We start from the raw sequence: 22,239 nt of genomic DNA on the forward strand, positions 1-22,239 counted from the left end.
CCCTTGGTGTTTGAATCTAAAAAAGTAGCAAATGAAATTTAGAAGAGAGGAGTTGCGAGAAGTAGAGAAAGTCAATACAGAGGTAAGAGTTGAATGAGTGCTGTCGGTAATGGAGGACACAAGTCAGAGAAGAGACAGCGGTGTTGTAACAGATTGACCAATTTATATTAAGTTATGGAGGAAGTGACCAAACTATTAATTGTGGATTGGAGAATGAATTGCAAATCTTGCAATAAAGCATTGTTCAACAGAGAGACAGTAAATTCCCGAAGCAGTAGGTAAACATCAGCTGTGACTGTAAATTCTGTGTAACTTGATGGCCGGTTTGTGTGCTCCCTGCAGGGCGCTGTCTCTACACCTGTGGCGGCCGGCCAATAGAGGGCAACGAGGCTTGGCCCCACCCACCTTCAGCCACCAAGCGATGAAATATATGAAATATACCGAGTAATATTTGTAAAATAGGATATCTGCGCCAAATATATGCTTTTCCTGCTTGTCCTCTCTGCTCCAGTGCACAACTCTAATGCTCGTGCACGTCGTGGGCCTCAAGCGATTCTGCCGAACAAAATCATAATTTATTTAGTGTCATGTTCCCAAATGTAAGTGTAATATTCACTCACTAAGTTTCGTATTGGTGACATAGTGGAGGGCTTTGTATGGAATACACTCTATGTCACATACGTCAAACTCAAGGCCCGCGGGCCGAATCCGGCCCGCCGCGTCATTTTATGTGGCCCGCGACGGCTTCACGGACCCGTTTTGAATCGCAAACCTTTGCATGGGCTTTTATTTTGAAGGGGATTTTTAATGTGCTTTTATTTTGAAGGGGATTTTTGGGGATGCTGCGTCAACCTTTACTTGCGTGAGTTTACACGTTGGACTATTTGTGATAGATACTTTTTTATTCCATGTTTGTGCATGAAAACCCTGAGTCTGTTAAAAAAGGCTGAAGTTATAAAAATATTATGTGTGTTGTATTACCTCATGTCCTTAAGATGCACTTTGGGGTTTTTAATTGAGTGTAAGAGGGAATATTTCAAACAATTTTTTTTGTGTTGGCACTGTGATATTGTGTACTTTCTCAGGTTCAAACTGCACCATATCATTAAATTAATTTGAGAAGTTAAAATTGTTCCTCGCATTGGATCTCAGCTTTGTCATTAAGGGGTCAAGGTGGGTCCTGCAGCCTGACCAGTTCAGAACCACTGCCCCAGACCAGTTGAACCACTGCCCCAGACCAGTTGAACCATGCATGTACACTATTTTTACACTTGAATAAACAATAATCTAATACAAAGACAGTTAACATTATGTTCGGGAGGAGTTAAATGTATACAGTGTTACAGTTACAACCGGCCCTTTGAGGACGACCATGATGCTGATTTGGCCCGGGGTGAAAATTAGTTTGACACCCCTGCTCTATGTGGTATGTCGTGGCATATTAGCAAGGATGTGGCGGATGAGGAGTATGACTTTGCATCTGGTGAGAGAGTCTGGAGAGAACAAAAGAAGTAAAGCTACGGATTCCACAAAAAGGACGGTACAGTGACGCATTTCCCTGTCGTATTTCCCCCCTTGGATGGAATGTGACGGCAAACATTTGTTAGCATTCCTCTGGCAGGGTAGGAGCGCGGGTTGCTAGCCAACCAAGCACTGCTATTGCTCATCGCGTCTGATAGTGATACTTGTTACCCTGAGAGGTTATACGTTTTTTTTTAAATGTTACGTTTCTACATTAAAAACCTGTGGAGCTAACATTAGCAGAGTACGTTAGCATGTCAATAACTAGCGTTACCACTTCTATGCTACTGAAGGTATACTGACTATATACACATTAGGGGTGGGAATCACCAGAGGTCCCCCGATACGATATTATCACGAAACTGCGATATTATCACAATACTACAATATATTGAGTATTGTGATTTATTTACTTTTTTCAACCGCAAATTGTCCCAAAAAGGAAAACTTTGTCAACATATTTGATCATTATATGTGTAGCCGAGGGTTTGTCTTGCGCCTTCAATGTACAATAATAATAACACCACGATGGCCCGTAAGTTGGCATAAGACGGCAACCACTTTATTCTTGACTCGCTTCTCAATCCCACCAAACCTTCTCTCTCTCTCCTTCCGTTTTCCCCTTCAGAATAAAAGCCCGTACACAATATAATAGCTTACATATCTCCCATCCTCCTGAAAGAAATGTCCCCGTTTCTAAACGCTCCAAATGCAAGAAGAAAAAAAAAAATCCCCAAACTTAGTAACAACTTGTCTTAATACACAAAGTTGACCAGTAAACATTATACATGTCCCCATCACCAAACTGCACAGCCTCCAGTAAGTCTGCCCCGCTAGTCAATGCACACCAGACATATAGCTGATCCACCATAGCGTTTAGACACAACATACATATAAAGCATGTGCTGCTACAATAAGGAAAACATGTTAACAGTAAAGTCACACATTCAACACACAAATCAGTTAACAATAGTTGAAAAAAAGTCCCTTAAATATACCGGTGGTCTCACCACCCTCTCAGAACGAGTAACAGTCCTTTGTGGTTCACTGATGTCGGTAACTAAAATAGTCCCTGTGTCGCCAGCGATCCATGGCTCCTAAACCCCACAGGCCCTCTGGTGGCCCCTCGTCCTGAAGCGAAGGAGCACAGTGAGGAGAAGCCGGGAGGCTACTTGAAGAACCCGCAGGCATCAGCACAGCGTACAGTTTAGTCCATCATCATGAGCAACCTGCTCCGGTCTGTGGATTTCCCGAGAACTGTAGCTCTCTTCAATTACCCCGTCCGCAACAGGGCCTCCACTAGCCGGTCAATTGATCCGGGTCAGTTCATTATCAGAGTCACGGCTCCTTCACGCCGTCTGGCCTAGCAGGGGAAGCCTCGTTCTTCCCCCCTGGCAAAGGGCGGCAGCAGGTCGATACTGGCCTGGCTGGCAAACGGCCGCTCTCCACGCCGCACATTGAAGACCAGAAGTTCTTTGTTGTGCCTCCACATTGTGTCGTTTTTGTCTTTCCTTTTTTTCTTCTCTTCTCTTTCCGTAAAAAAACTATTGTGATGACATTTGTACTGTCTTCACGCGCGTTAGCATTGGCTAACGTTAACTAACTAGCTGGCTCACTTCGGCGAACTGCCTTCTACACGAGTCTTGATTTTCTCCCAATGTTTTTTTTTTTAGGCGCAAGACAATCCCACCGCTGCCACCAATGTAGCCGAGGGTTTGTCTTGCGCCTTCAATGTACAATAATAATAACACCACGATGGCCCGCAGGTTGGTATAAGACAGCAACCACTTTATTCTTCACTCACTTCTCACTCCTACCAAACCTTCTCTCTCTCTCCTTCCGTTTTCCCCTTCAGAATAAAAGCCCGTACACAATATAATAGCTTACATATGTTTTTAGTCTGTTCATCTTACTGCAATCTTTTTTATTGCAGCAAAATGTGATTGTCAAGGAGACAAACTGACCAACACTGTCATAAATGTTGCACCTGACAAACTGAACTGTTTGTATTACAGTCTACACACTCATTCGAGCTGGACGCGCCAGAGAGGGGGCGGGGCTTATCTCCATGCAAACAGTTATCATTTCCACCGTCCACCATGGAAATAACCACCATTTCTGATTTATACTTGTACTTGTGGAAATCTCAAAAACGTCGGAACATCAAACGCCCTCGTGTCTGGGTTTATAATATTATCCGTCGGCACACACAGCTCGTGAATTTCACCGACATCAGGAACTGCGTCGGGATGACGGCCGCTTCCAGCGCTACTAGAGTACCCGTAGCCAGTTTGATTTATGCTTTTTTTAACGTCTTTGACCAGCGCTGTGTCGCGAATATTGTCCCGTGCGTCGTACAACAGCTGTGCGAGCAGCGGCGCTACGAGTGACAGGAAGTCCAGACGTTTGATTTAAACACAGATGGCGCATTTCTAATTTCTTTCTCCGTCGTCTCCATTTTTGTTGTGACCAACTTCCTACCACCACGCTGACCCGGGACCTCTGCTGACCTCACCACAAAACAACACAGCACCATCTAGTGGGCTGAAAAAGCAATTTATTTTATTATTCTAGGGCCAAAAGATTTATAATTGATATAATAAAAGATTGATACTTGGCTTCCGTGTATCGATACAATATCGGCAAGCAAAATATCGCGATACTATTCTCTATCGATTTTTTCCCCCCACCCCTAATACACATGCTGCTTCTGCTTTTAAGTGATTGTGCCGGTGAACAAAGAGGAACAGTGTTGTTCCTTAATGTCATTGTCTTCAGTCTCCATTTCCAGTAATGAGGTGGTTCACTTTCATACTGATCTGTAGCTTCAGCTTCTACCTTTATCTTTTTAACCTGTTGTCACTGCTGAATCAGTTTGTCATCCTGGAAATATCCTTCAACACATAGTGTAGACTCTTCTGTCTGCAATCTGCAATCGCTTTTTATCGTTTTCTCCAAAAATGTGATGCTATTTATTCAGAGAGTGTAGTTAATGACAGTGTGGCTCCATGGCAGCAACATATTACAATGTTTCATATAGTTTCAAGCTGCTCTCTTACATTAACTGACCTCTAGCACGAGCAGATGGCCGTGTCTGTGGGGTCTCACTATGAAAACAGATCTGAAGGAAGTGGAACTAACAGTAGCATACGGTATTAGTGCACTGCCCTTAGATTTAACAGTCCACGCTTGATTTGTGTGTGTGTGTGTGTGTGTGTGTGAGAGAGAGTGATCCGCCACAGAGTGATCTGAATAGATTCTCTCTCTGTATATGTTACATAACGGATCTGCCACTCGAGACAGAAGGCTGTACGCACACAGTGTCTTAGTATATGTGTGTATGTGTGTGTGTGTGTGTGTGTGTGTGTGTGTGTCTGCGTGATGAAGAAGGTGATAGAAAGGGAAAGAGCAGACACACACAGTTCTACTTTCTGAAATACTGCCGATGACTCGTTGAATTGTTTTAGTGCAACTTGAGAGTTTCCAGTTTGATTTACTGTGTCTCCTAGAACAGAGGTTACTCTACAAGGGTGAAAAACAACTTTTCAAAGATGTGTATTTATTCATTGAGGTTATTCAACATTTGAATCCTACAATAAATGTAGTAGAGGAAACAAATCTATTGCGCGAATTTGGCTTTTAGGTGCAAAGCATCGTGTAAATTCACAAGCTCAGTAGGAGCAGGTCTAACAATTGCACCACCGATTGCTGAATATAGTCATTTTAAAAGTGAAAAGTGTATGTTATCAGAGTGAACGAATGTCTGTTGTGAGACTACTAAGGAAAGGTGTGTTCAGATTGTGTCAAGTACTCTATACTCTATAACATATGTTGAGTCTGGTTCTGTATTGTTCCCGTACATACCTTCCCAGTGTGACCACAATGTGAATAAATTCAACCAAATGATTGTCGTATGCAGTTTACATCCATGTCTGTCAAAAAAGTCATCCCTTCAACATTTCATCCTATTCTAATAGACCGTCCCATAATTAGCATATACATTCTTGAGTTAGACAGGTAGGTGGATGGATGGATAGGACTATGCAAAGCTACACCCGTGAACACATATTTCCACACAACACGAACAAACAAAAGACATTAAAGAGTAGAGAATAATGCAATACACATACACACCCAGAGGTATTTTTCTGACAGTCATGTCCACATCATGTCTGGTATACTCTTCTGTTAGAAAATAGCCAAAGCTAAGCTTTAAATAGTGATATTCAATAATATTATAATCAATAATATTTTATTCTATACGTCTCATTTAAAATGTCGCCCCAACATAGTTTTTCTCTAACCAGATCCTGGAAATATAAAATGATATGACCCTCAGAACAGCTAGGAAGCCTAGTTGAGTCGCCTGAGACCAATAGTCTCGTGAAAACAAGTCTGTGAATCTACGACTGAACATCAGGCTGCTGAGCACAGAGAGAGAGGAGAGGCTGTTGTACCGACAATATTGGTAACACTTGTGGACACTGGGAGGAGACATATAGATTCCATTGTTTTCCGATTTTTGGAAAAGAAATTATCAAAGAAATTCAACTTCTGTTTTTATTTTTTTATGATGTATGGCATATTAACTGTGTTATACTGTTGAGGTCTCTCTACTTCTATCCATGATTGGTCTGTTTCCATAGAGATGCGGGACCTACACATTGTAGTGAAAAACAAGTACAGAGAGAAAAACAATACGCCCTGAAACTGCTGGGTTCAGAGGGGCGTTGGTACATATTGGTAAAAATTTTAACCACGATACTTTTCTACTGACGGTATACCGTTCAACACTCAACACAGTTATGTGATGTACTGCCCTTCCAGCTCTCTTCTCTTCATCTTACTCTAATGTACTCGTCCTCCTCTCAACCCAGTTACTCCATCACTCCATCACTTCGAATGTCTGAATGATCTGAATATATCTACATCTCATCTATGTTCCCCACTTCTCTGTTGTTTTTGCCTTTTCATCAATTGTGTCTCTTCTTGGAAAAGTCCTCACACACACACACACACACACACACACACACACACACACACACACACACACACACACACACACACACACACACACACACACACACACACACACATGCACTTGTAAGTCCTCTGTGCCTGACAGGCAGCCTCCTGAGCTCTCTACATGTCAGCTTCTGTCTCTTGTGCTTCCTTTGTAGACCAGCAAGGACATTTGTTAGCATTCCTCTGGCAGGGTAGGAGCGCGGGTTGCTAGCCAACCAAGCACTGCTATTGCTCATCGTGTCTGATAGGGATACTTGTTACCCTGAGAGGTTATACGTTTTTTTTTATAAATGTTACGTTTCTACATTAAAAACCTGTGGAGCTAACATTAGCAGAGTACGTTAGCATGTCAATAACTAGCGTTACCACTTCTATGCTACTAAAGGTATACTGCTTTGTGTGTCAAGCAGGAGTGCATGCAAACTCTTCTTTAACTCAAATAGTGGTCCCTCATTTCTCCCCAGCTCTCCGTCTCTGTATCTATTACCAGGCATCAGACCCCCAAAACAGTCTTTGTTCATGTCCCTGTGTGGTTTCAACACCTGTAAGAAGATTAAATAGAATCCAGGAATGTCAGTTTTGAATGTCTTTTGAGTATGTGGCATATTTAAAATGTGAGAGACTCATGTGGCTGCCATGAGCTTCAGTCAGTGATGCTTTTAAGGCCTTTTTTATTCTTCTTCTTCTTCTTTATGTGCTCCAGCATGGACACATCCTTAATGCTGATGACACCCAGGTTTATTCAGCCCTCTCGGACCTCCCTGTCAATGCATCGAACAAGTTTACAGCTGGGTGTCTTTGACTGAATAAGCACAAAACTAAACTAATTCACCACTTTGGGCCTTGAATCCTTCCATCAGAGAAGAAAACTCCACTAAAAAAAACTTTCATGGGGAAAAAAGAAGGATTTCGAAAAACTCCGTAATACCCCTCAGATATGTCAGCAGTGCACACCTGCTCGACCCAGTGGGGAAGTAGATTGAAGTTCATGCCGGTGCTACTACTCAACCGGCATGCTGTTCTCAGCTGCAGCCGATGCAATTTAACAGATACAATATGACAGATAGATTGTGAAGGAGACGGACACATATGTCCTCATGGGCTATGTTGTTTTCTTTTTACACATTATGCAAATAATTCACTTTCCTGAAATGATCCATTTTTTTCTTCAGATTACATTAATTACATAACTTATAATGTTTTGATAAGAAATAAGCCAACATGTTGCTCTGATGGTTGTTTCTAAGGCTGCGTTCACACCAAAAGCATTGCAAATTATTCACGCAAGTAGATTACATGCAAAGTCAATGCACAGATGCAAATTCGCATGACGCTGAGTTGCGTAAGCCAATCAGCGTTGAGAAACTCCACCCGTCGTCACCGCCGTCCTGCCATTGAATCAAACTGCTGCTGGTCCGCCTGAAGTAGCGCTGGAAGCGGCACTCATTCAACCACTGAGATGTAAATTTGAAAGGAAGTGTGTGTGCCACGATGCGCCTGTGTTGTCTGTTTGTCTGCACGTTATTAGTGTCTCTGTGTGTGTGTGTGTGTGTGTGTGTGTGTGTGAGTGACTATGACGTATGATGCAGCTGATGCTGCTGATGAAGCTCTGCGAAGGAAGGAGGGAAGAGATTCTGAAAGAGAATAAATTACAGCCTTACATGTTCAGCTGTAAACCTCAGCTGTCCAAATTAACTGTCTCATAGCACTACACGTCACATATGCAAGGTGTTTGCTCAAAAAAGCTGGGGGTGTCACCAATTATTCTGCATTATACATACAGTTATAGTATTTAACTTTCATTTAACTTCAGCTTTTGACTAAGTTTTAATCTTTGATTAAGTTTAGTTGTTGATTTTGTTTAGTTGTAATCTAGACGGCAGACAACAAAAGCATGCACACAAAGATACAAACGTTTCCTGGTCTTGATTCCGTGCGAACATCCTTGTACAAAGTATAACCAAGGCTTAAGTCATAAAAAACATATATGAAATCTGGATGTTGATCGTTCGTTATTGATATTAATAATAATGATGTATGATTCATGACACATTTTCGCAATGTCCCCAGATCATTACATATATACATACACATATATATATATATATATATATATATATATATATATATATATATATATATATATATAATTACATGAACTACCTGTGTAAATAAACAATGTGTGAGATGATTAAAGAAATAATAAAAAGTTCAAATAATTAAATGTCATTTCATCATTACATTTATTCTAATTGAAATATGTGTTATATCATGTGCATGACATTATAGACATTTTATTTTAACATTATTATTATTATTTCATCATGACATTTTTCTCAATAAGTTTAATTTCATAATGTCCCTTCTCATGTCACCACTCTCTCACCTTTTAGCCATTCACGCGCCCCCTGCCTCTCTGAAGCTAGCAAGCGTAATAACTGCTCTTGCTAGTGAGAACCACAACGAAGTCAGCGTTATTCTGAATCAGCTACTAGATGCTGCTGTTAATAAACACAGTACACAGAGACAGAAAGCACACTTCTGGAGCTTTGAAGCCTCACGTAGCCTAACAAGTCTGCTCAGCTACCTAGCTAGGCCAGCCTATTACCCAGCATCAAAGAGAAGCGTCTGTGTTAGCATTGGCAGCTAGCTCCCATTGACTTGTCCGTCTTTCTGATCTTTAACATGAAGGTAACTCTGATTTACTCTACAGTGGCTTGCAAAAGTATTCATACCCCTTGAACGTTTCCACATTTTGTACCATGTTCAAAGCTTGGGAAATCTTTTCATAGCCCTGCTTTAAACTTCTCCACAACTTTATCTCTGACCTGTCTGGTGTGTTCCTTGGACGTCATGGTCCTGTTTGCTCCCCAATATTCTCTTAACAAACCTCTGATGCCGTCACAGAACAGCTGTATTTGTAGTGAGATTAGATTACACACAGGTGGACTCTATTTAGTCATTCGGTCAACATTCAATCATTCAGCAGTCATCAGGCAACTTCTGAAGGCAATTGGTTGCACTCAGAGAAAAGGGCGCTGAATAATTTTGCACACTGCACTTTTCAGTTTTTTATTTGTGAAAAAAATGTAAAATCATATATCATTTTCTTTGTACTTCACAATTGTGTGACACTTTGTGTTGGTCTTTCACATAAAATTCCAATAAAATATATTCATGTTTGTGGCGTGTAATGTGACAAAATGTGGATACGTTCAAGGGGTATGAATACTTTTGCAAGCCACTGTATGCCCAAATTCTGAAAGAAAAAAACTATATTAATGATGTATTTCATATTGAACACTTTGGTGCTCCTTTATTTCCTGTCTGTCCTCTCCGGTGACAACCATCCAATAAACCAAAAAAAATCCTGAAACAAAACACAAAAAGCAGGCTTTGCACAGCCTTCATGAGGAAGGAAATGCTCTCAACCTGTGTTTTAGATCTTAAGGGTACATCACAGCAACACTGCACGTAAACAGGAAACTCCAAAGGGCACCTTAAATGTCAACCACATAGATAGATAGATAGATAAATAGATAGATAGATAGATAGATAGATAGGTAGGTAGGTAGATAGATAGATAGATAGATAGATAGATAGATAGATAGATAGATAGATAGATAGATAGATACTTTATTCATCCCTAAGGGGAAATGTGTTAATCATAATTAGATCATCTTCCCTGTCCATATGCTAACTTTCTCACCTCAACCTTTCTTACAAATATTATTATATGTTAAGATTTTATTTATGCTCAATTACAACATTTTAAAAAACCTGTTCTATTTTCTCTAGCAAAAAGCTGAGCAAATATTCATTAAATATTCGTATGGAGCGGACTCAGAAGTCATCATGTGACGGTGGGGGTGAGGTCATCTCCTGTTCTTCTCATAAATAGTTGTTTTCTGCTCCACATTCATTGACTCACACAATGCACACCGTTAGGAAGAAGACAACTCATTTCACAGTATAGAGAAGTTGGCTAAGTCCCTCCTTGTGGTTTTCAGAGAGTTACCATAGCAACATTAAATAGATTGGCTGGCAGCAGGATTTCCAGGGTTCTTAATGGAGCGATTAACAACTGGAGAAAGGTGCACATCTCCGTCAGGTGTGTCTGCAATGACCACTGCTGATGTTTGATTGAATAAAAACAACCCACAATTGCGAGGCTCTGGCGACGCATTCAGTTTTGTTGCGGCCCCGATACCAACAAGGGGGGGGGTTAAGAGCAGAACATGAGGCCATATATGAGGACCCAAAACATTTTGCAGTTTGCAGCATTATGTGCGATTAGAGGTCGACAGACACAGAGATGCATGCACATACAAACATGACCGATCTCATTATCTCCAGGCGGAGATATTAATAAGGAATGGGTATAATGTTGATAAAGAGTCATACAGACATAATATAGGTGCTTATAATCATGATGATAAAAGCCTCACAATCAATTACAAAAGTTGGTATGGTCATTTCATTGCATTTTGAAGAACTCCTAGTTAAATATCCAGTGAGATATAGATGAATACATGCAAAATAAGCTCTGTATCACAGGACCGGTCGTAAAAAAATTAATTGTGTGATATAGTGAGATAACTGTCTTGGGGGTGTGTGTCTTAGACTGTTGAATAAGACATGAGAGACCTCCGGTGTGCTCTAGATCCCTGTTCAGCTGTACAGTTTTCATATCCACACCCGGAAGCCCAGGAGGCAGAACCTTGGTCTCCCACCAGAGACCAGCATGAGCGGTCTGAATCAGCTGTCATGACCACCACTTCAGTTGTGTTCCTCTGATTCCTCAAAAGACTCGTTGCAGGTGACGTTGCCTCTTTCGTTTCCAGTGAGGCAGAAGTGAGCAGGGTTCTGTTGCAGGTGGCCTTCTGCCTGACAAACAACATGCAAATGCAGGCTTGAGATGTTTGAACAACAAAGCTGAAAGTACTTTGACTAAAGCCTCAGCACCTGTTCACTACGTTGCTCTCCTTCTTTTCTTCTTCCAGGAGAACCACACAAGTTTGATCCTTCCTTCAGAGGTCCGGTCCGCAGAAGGTAACTCCTTACTTCCTTCTTTACATACAAAGAGATGCCTTATTCTGTATTTTCTGTCCTAAAGTATGGATGCATATACATATATATATATACACACAGTATGGCCACACTAAGCCAACCAATATTACAACACTGTCTTTACTAGTATTTCCAGGAAATTCCAGGACAAAGCTAAGCAATGGGAAAACAGTTAAATCTCTTCTTCCTGGTCCTCTTTTCATTCAGTAAATAACATAATTGTGCATCACAACCAGGCAGCAACAGACAGTTCTGAAAATTTAATCCAACACCGAAGTGACTTAAACCTGCATTATCTCTACAGACCATCAGGGGGCGACTCCTCCGGTTGTATAGAAGTTCTCTTTTCAGTGTATCTTATCAGTGTACTTTCAGACACACAAGCTGTCAAAAAAAGAGACTTGTTCTTCCACTGATGTCCTCAATGTTTCATGTGTCCTTCGGAAAACCATATTCCATATTCCATAGTTCTTCTAAGTTCATAATCAGTTCACATGTTTGAATCTTGGTCTTACCCGAACCTGTTCTTGTTAAGACATTATTTATTTACACATCTAGAGTGAGAAATCTTAGTTTGAGTAGATATTGTGTCTAATTGTGGGCGTGGCTAAAGCTACTGTACATTCAGTGTCGAGGACCTTCAGTTTGAACGTTTAGGGAGCGAACATTTTCCCTTCAAACCCTCGTTTGATTACATTTTTAGGGCAGCAGGCAGACAACTTTATGGCTTTATGAGTATATTTTGCAGCTCCAAGGACAAAAGATGAATTTAACAGTCAATTAAACAGATCGATAGCTACAGTGCTAAGAACTCAGGAAAACAACGTCACAAAGAGGAGCGTGTGTGGCTCTTCTGCTCTGAACACCAAAACCCAGTCAGAATCAGTTACCAACTGGACAGTCCCAACCTTCCCTGTCCTCAAAAGTCACTGTGGCCCTTTCAACTTATTCAACAGATGGTGTCACAGTGACTTTCTACCACAATAGCCCTACAAATGGCTTCTGTACATCTGTCATGTTGTTCTCCAACACCATCTACTGATAAAGAGAGGCCAGACATTTCTTATCTGAGTAGTACGGTTTAAAGTGTTCTCATTAATGCCATTATAAGATCACATCCGTAGACCTGAAACTGTTTTTTAAATTTAATTAGACACTTCCCCCAACATAATTCAACAACTTAGGTCACTCCTCCCATGACAGGAGCCCCGTTTCTCCAGTGAGAGAGACACGTCAGGACGTCCATGTGACAAGTTGTCTGATTGAAGAGCGACCGGAGAGACATTGGACTGTGGGGACCAGGTCTCAGTGTCTGGCCCTAAGAAGTTGTCTCATAGTAAGATGCTTTAATGGAGGACACAAGGGAGTATCACAGACATCACAGGCTCACAGATGTTATTTATATCATACCACCCAATCATGTTTATATCAAGACCCACCCTTCACAATATCAATAATAAATCATATGTTTTACCCTACAGGTAACTTATTGCTTGCTATTACAGAAAACATCTTTTCCTAACTTCTTTTTCTTTTAGCCATGCACATGTCTAATTCCACTGCTACATTATGGGATGTTGTTGGGATGGAGTTTAAGGGCTTGTGAGAGACAGAGCACAAGGTCCCATATTGTAGAAAGTGAGATTTCTTTGTCTTTTTGGATTATAAAGCAGGACCTGGTGCTCTATAGATATATAGATACTGTGAAAGTACCCAGACCTTCAGACAGAAGTTGAGCACAGGTGTCTTCAGACAGACCGTTAAACATTGAAGCATGCCAACGTGTTCCAGAGCATAGTTTACCTAAATGAACCTGAAAATGAGCATGATGCGTGTCTGAGTGTGTGGACACGTCACAGCGGGTTTAGAGGTCTCATATGGAGCCGTAGCGGAATAAAACTAGTTTACCCACATCAACCGGAAATCTGACTTCAGTCCTCGCCATAATTAGCTTTCACACACTCAACACACACACACGATCTCATACACACACACACACACACACACACGCGCACGTCATTTTCATCTATAATTGCATCTTTTCCAGCCGTGCGACTGGGAGGAAATCTGCAGTTGCTCTCTGACGCTCCATCTATAATTTCTCCCTCGCTCCTTTCCTAAAGAGGAATAACCTCTTCTTCATTAAACTCTGAGCTCTCTTGCTCTGCTCGGAAACTTTTCCTCTCATTTGGCTTCCCTTTGTTTCTTTATCTTGCTCTCGCCAGAGCCCGAGGCACAAATCATTAAAGAATAGAGCAACATTTTCTTTACAGTAGCAGCACATGTAGCACGCGTTCCTTCACAGGAACTCTAAACACTGCAGCGTTTGCCTCATGACCACTTTCAACTAGAGTCACAGTTGTATCACCATCTGTGTCACGATAGTAGGACACAGATCTTCTCATCTAAAGAATATGATTCCGAAAGTTTCAGTAGCATGAAGTGTTTATGAAGATTGCTGCTGGTTGACAGCTTGTTTCTTCTCTGTCGTTTCAGAAGCTGCACTGATATCCTATGTTGTTTGATCTTCATCATTGTCATCCTCTCGTATGTGGCCCTGGGGATAGTGGGTGAGTGAGTCTACACACACACACACACACACACACACGCACACATGCACGCACGCACGCACACACACACACACACACATGCACAGTGAGTGTGGGAAAAAGCCTCTTTGATCAGTCTCTTCTTGTAGTGTATTCTCCGGTGAATTCTTGATCTCTCATAATGTTAGCACCCACACCCCACTACTGTCTGTGTGTGTGTGTGTGTGCGTGTGTGTGTGTGTGTGTGTGTGTGTGTGTGTGTGTGTGTTTGAACAAACTGAAAAAAGCAACTCCCTATTTAGTAACAGTAAGTAGCTGTGCAGGTGGGAGGTTCTTACAGTTTGTGTGTAACTAGGGCCCTCTTCTTTGTTGAACCTCTAGACACAAACACACACACACACAGACACACACACAGACACACACACACACACACACGACACATTCTCAGCCCAACGTGTCAAACACAGCAGCTTGGTCAGTTCAAGCAAGATGCTCTCCTCGCGTCACTGACAAGATCACTTGTTACATGCATGGTGGTCTTTTCAAAAGACACTACCGTCTTCACGGTTTAGGCAACAAAAGCACTCGGCTAGATTTAGGAAACAGAGCGTGGTTGGTGTTCATTTCTCAGACTTTTTTCATTTGACACGGGACACGAACAGCAGCCTGTGTTTGTTTGACCCATCTATTTTTACCAGTGACGGGCCGTGGATTTTCTACCTGCGGTTCAGTGGATCAGCTGTTTAACAGCTGGGTGCGGCGTAGTGTATTTGTGAAAAACAATTACATTATAAAATAGCTTCTAACTTTGAATTATATTTAAAAAAATGTTTTAAATTAAAATAAATAATTATAAAATAGCTATAACTTTGTGATTCTGTTAAGGCAAGCAGAGAAGACTTAGTAGGCCCTGACAGCCCGCCACTGATTTTTACCCATCTGATTTATATCTTCTCTTCCATGTGCCCCAATCACATTGATTGTTTAAGTGGATCTGGGCAGGTTCGGAGGAGGAGATGAAAAGAGAGAGATTGGGAAAAGAGAGGAGAGGAAGAATGAGATGAAGTGAAGTGAGACAGCACTCGGTCGGGAGGCTTATCTGAGAGATAGAGAGAGGTGTGAGAAGCCGAGGCAGTGAAGACAATAATCCAGCAGAAATCACAACAGAAATCTCTTTGTTGCCAAATGCTCAGCGGCCCCAGAAGTCACAGCAGGAAGTGGAGGAGGAAGCTGAATTAAAGCATTTGATGTTCTGGAGCACAGCTCCTCGGGAACTCTCAAACTCTGGTACTGTTAAGCCACTTTAAGAACCACAGTAGCTTACAATATCCACAGTTTTCATATTAGAACTACAGTAGCCCACAAAGCTCAACATACAGCCACTTCAACAAACACATGCTTTCAAAAGAAAACACAACCAAACACAGAAAACACAACCTTTGCTCACTGTCCACTGTCTTTGCTTCTAACTGACACACGCAAACTCTACGATACTGTCAAGCCACCTCAAAAGCTACAGCTGCAGTCAAACAGCAGGCAGAGCTTTTGGAGGAGTATGACATCATCTGTGTCCCATTTACTAGTATGAGATCACCCAATAGTGAGATCATTGGGCGCTTTCACATCCCGGTGCTGATTTCATATCCTGCTGCGTTTTATGCAAATATGTGCAAGAAATGGCCAAATTATTCAGTAATTCTGTTCTTTTCAATATGCAAAGGTTTAAAAAGCTGCTAGAGGCAGAATTGGTGATACTACTATTTCAATCTATTGATCTATTGTTTGAGCTCCTCACTCTCTTCCTACTACCACTCCTATTCCTGCTGCTACAGAACGGGCTCTCACTGTTACCACAATTGCTCTTATTGCCAGTCCCTCCCAAATGTGTGTGTGTGTGTGTGTGTGTGTGTGTGTGTGTGTGTGTGTGTGTGTGTGTCTGTGTGTGTGTGTGTGTGTGTGTTACCGAGGGCTACTGGTGACATCACCCTATAAGGGAGACATGTACACACAGACATGCACGCAGAAAACACACGAGCCGTCATTTCTACACACACACACACACACACATACACACACACACACACCTTCACCCGTGTAGTGTGATTGTACGGGTGAATGAATAAAGGGCCTGGCCACAGACGTACACACACACACTCTTACACAAAGAATCACTCCACTCCAGCTCTGCTACTACCAAACACTGATGACATCATTCCCGATGACATCACCCTCTCTCTCTCTCTCTCTCTCTCTCTCTCTCTCTCTTTCTCTCTCTCTCTCTCCCTCTGTCTCGTGCACCGTCTGCACTTTGTATTTAGACCCCATCTTAGTTTCATCCATCCTTGTTGTCAGAGCCTACACACCACACACACACACACACACACACACACACACACACACACACACACACACACACACACACACACACACACACACACACACACAGTATAAACACAATCTCCTTTATTTTCTCTCCCTTCATTGTCATTAATTACAGCAACCATTTCTCTGCACTGTAGATGTTTGAATGTCACAATGATGACACGGTTTACTAGTGAGACGAGGCAGGTGATTAGAAGCCTCTTTTCCACACAAGCTCATTCTTTTGTTTAGAGAGGATAGTCAATTTCTCCAATCCACTAATAGCATAGAAAAATCACAAAACCCGGCTATCAAAGGATTTAAAAATGTCAGTGTGAGGCACAGAAGCAAATGCCCACCAGTATCTGCAAAAAAGTCTCAGGTCATATCTCTTTAAATACTTGTAGTAGCACTTGTTCCTAGAGAGGCGGTAGCGTCCAGTCTGTCCTCAGTCCTCACCGCTGTCCTCTTGGTGAAGTCGTGTCCCGGTGACGGTTAGGGCGAAACAACATTGCCAGTCGTTTTCTCGTTTCTGACACTTTGGATTCAGTCCAGTTCAAAGCATTTATACACGCATTCACACACACATTCCAGATTATTGCCCTGCAGCTAGTTAGTAGTAGTTGTTTTGTTTGTTTACTTATGACTGTAGATGTAGTTTGTATGGACCTAGTTCATTAAATCACAGTATTGAGATGTATTTTCTAATTTTAGGCCACGGCACTGTTTTGGCGCAAAGGGATGATGGATGGTTATAAAACAAGTGAACACACTCTCATACACACATAGATTCCTAGCGAGCTAGTGAGCTAACGGGCTAGCGAGCTAGCCATAGCTAGCATGATCAATAATAGGTAGCTATGTGCCAACAAACTATGGAACACTCGTGCCACTGGGCATGGGCCCCCAGCACCATCATATTAATGTTCTTTATCACTTTGTGTTCTTTATAACTTTGAAAAGCTAGCAGAAGTCTCAGTTACAGAACATACTTAACTAATACTTAACTAACCAGTAGTAACTACTGAATTTTCTTATGCTTTGTAAGGCATAAATAGTCTACACTTTATATTAAGTCACAGAACATGCTTAACTAATACTTAACTAACGAGTAGTTACTACTGAATTAATGAGTAGTAACTACCTGAATTCATCATGAATTATAGCATTTTTTTATCATTTACTAACACTTTACAAATGATCTACAAGTCATGAATACTTAATTTACATATGGGGAGTTCATCATTTATAAAGTATGAAACCATAGCTTATTAATCAAGAATGAAACATGTATAACTGTGTTTATGAATGAGTTACTAATGAGTATTCATGTTGTAATACTGCTTTGTAAATGATGAATTCATTGTTTATTCATCTCCACACTGTCTCCCTGTTTCTGTCTTGTCTGTCTGTGTCGTCCAGCCTGGTTGCACGGGGACCCCAGAAAGGTGCTCCATCCAACAGACAGCTACGGACAGTTCTGTGGCCAGAAGGGGACTTCCAACGCGTAAGTGACTGTAATACACTCTACACCAGGGGTGGGCAAACTTTTTGGCTCAGGGGCCACATTGAATAAAAAAAATTGACAGACAGGCCGGGCCAGTATCAGATGGATGGAGAGTGTTTGTGTGAACCTGTCACGGGAGGACAATGTTGCGGACCCAAATGCAGACCACATGAGAGTATGAGTATCTGGTAAAACAGATTATTGGAGCCAAAGGGAAGGTGGGGAGCCTGTGGTCCGCCACAGGGGGTGCTGGGCGGTGTGAGACCCGTGGCTCTACACTGGACGACGGCGAGGCCGGCAGGGGGCGGTGTGAGAATATAACGTAAATGACTCAGCTTTTTTGTTCAACTCGCTGGTTAAATCTTCATTAATTTGTTCTACACGCCGAGTCACTGTTCTGCGTGATAAACTCAATTTTTCAAATTTGTTTTTGCTCTGTGGACATAAGAGACCTGCTGTTTCTACCATACATTCTTTCAAATACTCTCCTTCAGAGAAAGGCTTGCTGGCTTTTGCTAATTTGAATGCTAGCAAAAAACTTGCCTTGGTGCTTGATTCTTGTATAGCAGTTTGGCGGAGAAAAACCCCGTCTCCGGCGACAGAAAGTGATTCATATTACCGTAATTCTTCTAAAGTTAACGCTTTACGACATAATTAAAAAGGATTCTGACCGCTAAGAATTGGAGCTTTTCAGTGGTTTGCGGTATATTACGGTAATAAAAAAAATAAAAAAGTGTCGCCTTTGTCTGTGGGATCAGTGGGGGAGGAGTGGAATTGACCAGCGCAGCACAGCAAGTGTTGTGTGTCGCTCTAGTTCAGCAGAACACGGCAGGCAGCGGTCCGCACGGCGCGTACAAACTGCTGTAACGCCTCTCTGTTCCCGATTTGATTTTGCCAAAGCACGATGACCACAACAGACCAGCGTTGATGTTTCTTCATGCTTATTTATTGCACAGCGCTCTTTTAGGCTTTTCGTGTGTGTGTTCTTCTGCAGCAGAGCCGTGTGCGCAGCAGAAGGCAGACCAGGGGTCTTTCTGCTGCAGCAGAACACACACACGAAAAGCCTAAAAGAGCGCTGTGCAATAAATAATCATGAAGAAACATCAACGCTGGTCTGTTGTGGTCATCGTGTTTCGGGAAACTGAACTTGGGAACGGAGAAGCGCTACAGCGGTCTTTACTATAACTTTTTTTTTTTTTTTTAATGTTATAATAATTATAATACTCGGCGGGCCGGATAAAAATGCCCGCGGGCCGTAGTTTGCCCACCTCTGCTCTACACACAGATTCCTGTTCAACCTACGCTCTGTCACATGCTCACATGTCATGTAGTCACTCAAATTATCTACTTATTCTGTGTAAGATAAACTTGTAAAAGTTATTGCAACTAACTAACGAGCTAACTAAATAGAAAAGAAGAAAAACACATGTAACTTACATCTTGTGATGATATCAATGTGGGACAGTGCTGATAGGACAGAGGCTGGGATTTCCCCCAACGGACTGTGATCTCATCCCTACTTTTCATATTTTTCCGCTTGGGCAGTGTCAGTACCTGATCCCTCAGCTGCTCCACCCTTTCTGCGCATGTGCAGGTGTGCCTACCTACACTACACTAGACGGGCCCGGGAGGAGTGATTCAGCTCAAAGTTGTCATCATTAAATTCACTTGTAGAGTAACGTAAGGCACAGACGTAGGTAGCGCCATGTGACTCAGTGGCGTACGTGACGTCAGTAAAAAACACAGAACCTTTGGTTTCCCTTCTAATGACCACAATCATAATGTTCTAATACATACTTTTTGGTAAACATTTTGAGGCTGCATTGTGCTAAAGTTACACATAAAAATGTAACCTTGCAGACTTTTATTGCAGAATATTGCATACATTTAAGATGATACACTGTGGCATGAGGCAATAGCCGTGATGGAGATGGAGAGAAAGTGTTGCAAGTTTAGCTTAGCCTTCTGCTAACCTTCTCAGCCATCATGGCTGCTCCACCACAGCAGGCTAAGCTATTAGAGAGATGAGAACATGGCTGCTGGGCTTATCTTCTGAAACCAGTGGAGCAGGAAAGCATGGCGGAGTTACCTGGATGATTTCGCCATGCTTACTTGCTACACTGGTTACAGAAAATGATCTGGACAAAGTTGTCACCTATCTGACGATAGCAATGCGCTTTCCTACACTGTGACAGTGTGTCGTTAATATGGTCCCGTTGGTTTATGTAATTGTGTTTTTGCTTAACACATTTTCTACATTGTATTTGCAACAGGTTTGGTCTATCACGATTCTTTATACGTTTAGTATGAAAGCTACATCTTTATTCAGCTTTATGTATTATTCACGTAGCCTTTATACTATCGGTGAATATAAATAATTTACAGTGTGTTTTCTTACTAATATTTCATATTTGATTGACTCTTTTGCGGTGGTGAGGTATGTCACATCATATCTATTTAAGATATGTAATTATAAGAAGTGAGAGGAAGAACCTGGTGCTCGAAATGTAACACAGCAAGAAAAAAAAGATCTTCTCAAAGGAGCTACTTGGTGAGTGGATCTATGTGTTTTCATGAAAGTCGATATTTCTTTGAGCCAGCCACTGATGTGTCTATCTTATCCTTTCATGTTGTGATTATCACAGCTCAGTAATATAATCAATATGGCAATATGAAAGTTATAGAAACATCACAATTTAAATTATGTTTGTATTAATAATTAATTATGTTCACAATAAAATGATCAGCTAGCATATTTTCTTTTTTTATCACAGGTTGAGCATTACATTGATTTAATTATTGTTCATCATTATTCATTTACATTATTCAGTATGTTGCCAGTCATTGTGCAGCAACTGGCCAGCGTCGGTGACGATGACTTGTACGAGGCTCGTCTGTCGGGTGGAGGTGTGCTGCTGGGGTGGAATGCTGCTCCACTTCCTCCCGTCCCTATCGGGAGTTTCAGTTGCTAAAATCTCCGCAGAGAGTTTTTACATTTCTGTCTATTTATTTTATTTAAAGTCGTTACCTCTCTGGTGTCAAAACCTGCGTCAGATAGTTTCAGTCTTTCAAAACTGCACTTACAACTCATTTATTTAAATCTGATTTTAACCTGTCATGCTAGTTAACTATGTTTTAATGTTATGTCATTAATCTTGCTTATATTATTATTGCTTCTATTGTTCCTGGTTTTACCATGTGAAGTGCCTTTGAGTACCTCTTAAAGCGCTACACAAATAACATGTATTATTACTAATATTGTATAACTTCCATTTAACAATTTTCAGGAATACTGTGCAAAGGATTTTGGGATCCCAGAGGCTGTTATTAATAAACTGGTTCTGTCCTGTATTTCTTGGCTGAATTTGAAGTAGTCTTTGATATGAGACAGAACATATCAATCTGTTTTGATCCATCCGGGCCAAAACGACAGACTTCAGAAGATCCAGACCCAGAATTAAGACAACGTGCATATTTACTAACACTCAGTGGGATGAAAACTAAATGTTAGCAGTACAAGCATTTGGCAGTCTTCATACTCTGTGTCTTTTTAATTGAGGAATCATGCTCAGCATTGTCCCATTTAATTCTTAGTGTGAAAAATATAAGTTGATGCAACACGGAGGTGATCGATAGCATGTGGTTGAGCAGGCTGCAGGAGAAAACGGGCCGCACTGTATGCTTTTCTGGTTTGTGCTGCCATCTGCTGCTCATCCATTGTTTCCACATGCTGATGAGTTCTGCTCTTTTTATTCATATCATACAAACAATATGTGACACAGAAAAGGAGCCCACTGACATTAAAAGACCAAAAGGACATTTTATTTAAACCTAGTCTGGTCACCCTCTCACATATAGATGTCTACAAACTCTCACTGGATTACTTTGACAGTGAAGGAAAAGAGAAAACGTAATGATTCTCAGTCACATTTTGGAGTCTTTTTAATGATTTCTAAGCAGATTTATTTAAGTGTATTTGCCTTAAATGGCCATCAGAGGTTGCTCTGATTTTCTAAGGAAGTGTCAGACATATTATGTCTGTGTGTTATGACTCTGGAGCGAGGACAGTTTCCCATGCAAACTGCAGTCATTGGGCTCTCCGGGTTTGAAAGTATCTTCATCACCTCTGTGAGTTGCTGCTGCATCTCCAACTGCTGACTGTGCTGGTGAGCAGCCAAATCAGAAGCCACTAACAATAACTAACTT

General features: G+C 41.5%; 1 protein-coding gene across 1 annotated transcript in view; it reads left to right on the forward strand.

Annotated features, from left to right (window-relative positions):
* Nucleotides 1-2,049: 2,049 nt before the first annotated feature.
* Nucleotides 2,050-22,239, forward strand: part of LOC306744940 (choline transporter-like protein 5-A) — a gene marked incomplete at both ends in the record, with an annotated part of 31,744 nt that continues 11,554 nt past the window's right edge. Inside the window, 5 exons of the mRNA XM_079227647.1 lie at nucleotides 2,050-2,056; nucleotides 2,632-2,721; nucleotides 11,550-11,598; nucleotides 14,113-14,186; nucleotides 17,949-18,033. Of these exons, the coding sequence (XP_079083773.1) occupies nucleotides 2,050-2,056; nucleotides 2,632-2,721; nucleotides 11,550-11,598; nucleotides 14,113-14,186; nucleotides 17,949-18,033 (305 nt within the window). The remainder of the gene's footprint in view (nucleotides 2,057-2,631; nucleotides 2,722-11,549; nucleotides 11,599-14,112; nucleotides 14,187-17,948; nucleotides 18,034-22,239) is intronic.

The sequence above is a fragment of the Taurulus bubalis genome (assembly GCF_910589615.1).
Source record: "Taurulus bubalis genome assembly, chromosome: 1".
NCBI classification, from domain to species: domain Eukaryota; kingdom Metazoa; phylum Chordata; class Actinopteri; order Perciformes; family Cottidae; genus Taurulus; species Taurulus bubalis.